The following is a 556-nucleotide window of genomic DNA, read 5'->3' as shown; positions in this document are numbered from 1 at the left end:
GGGGGGGGGGGGGGGGAGAGGAGAGGAGAGGGAGGGCAGGTATACACATGGGCACCTCACTCACATCCTCATAGGCGGAAGGGCTGGGCAGTGCACAGCTTGTGGGTGGGCGCTGCGGGCTAAATGAAAGTGCCGGGCAGGCCAGATCTGGCCCACAGGCTGTATTTTACTCGCCCCTAATTGAATGCATATTTACCTCAATACACTTTTCCCTTACTCCTGGTCTTTCTTGTGAAGTTTGAGCCCAACCCTGCAATATTTCTGTGCACGTTTTTCCAGATAAACTTAAACGTTACTACTGGCAAGAGCGGAGCCTCCATTTCCCACTGAAGTTACCTGATTTAGCTGTTGAAGAGTTTAACCAATTAAGTGAACAAGGGACTAAAGAGCTGAGCCGTCAGGCATTAACTCACCATGTTGCTGGGAAGTTTACGTTAGGCTGCAAATGAAAATGAAAGTTGTCAGGTGACAACAAGACACCCAGGGCACGCCGAGGACGCTGAAGGCATTTATTTAACCAGGACGCTTGCATACAGCACGGGTCCCCAAACCGGGT

General features: G+C 51.1%; 1 protein-coding gene across 2 annotated transcripts in view; it reads right to left on the bottom strand.

Annotated features, from left to right (window-relative positions):
* Positions 1-439, bottom strand: part of PSMA4 (proteasome subunit alpha 4) — a 13288-nt gene extending 12849 nt beyond the window's left edge. Inside the window, exon 1 of one of the 2 annotated variants that reach the window (XM_006027219.3) lies at positions 414-439. In XM_006027219.3, coding sequence (XP_006027281.1) covers positions 414-416 — 3 coding nt within the window. In that variant the 5' untranslated portion in view covers positions 417-439. Of the gene's footprint in view, positions 1-336 lie in introns of both variants that reach the window. The other variant, XM_025208406.1, reaches the window with a different exon arrangement.
* Between the last annotated feature and the right edge of the window lie 117 nt (positions 440-556).

Source organism: Alligator sinensis, unplaced genomic scaffold (assembly GCF_000455745.1).
Source record: "Alligator sinensis unplaced genomic scaffold, ASM45574v1 scaffold954_1, whole genome shotgun sequence".
Taxonomy (NCBI): Eukaryota; Metazoa; Chordata; order Crocodylia; family Alligatoridae; genus Alligator; species Alligator sinensis.
Note: the sequence above shows the minus strand (reverse complement) of the source record. Positions and strands in the feature narration are given on the sequence as shown.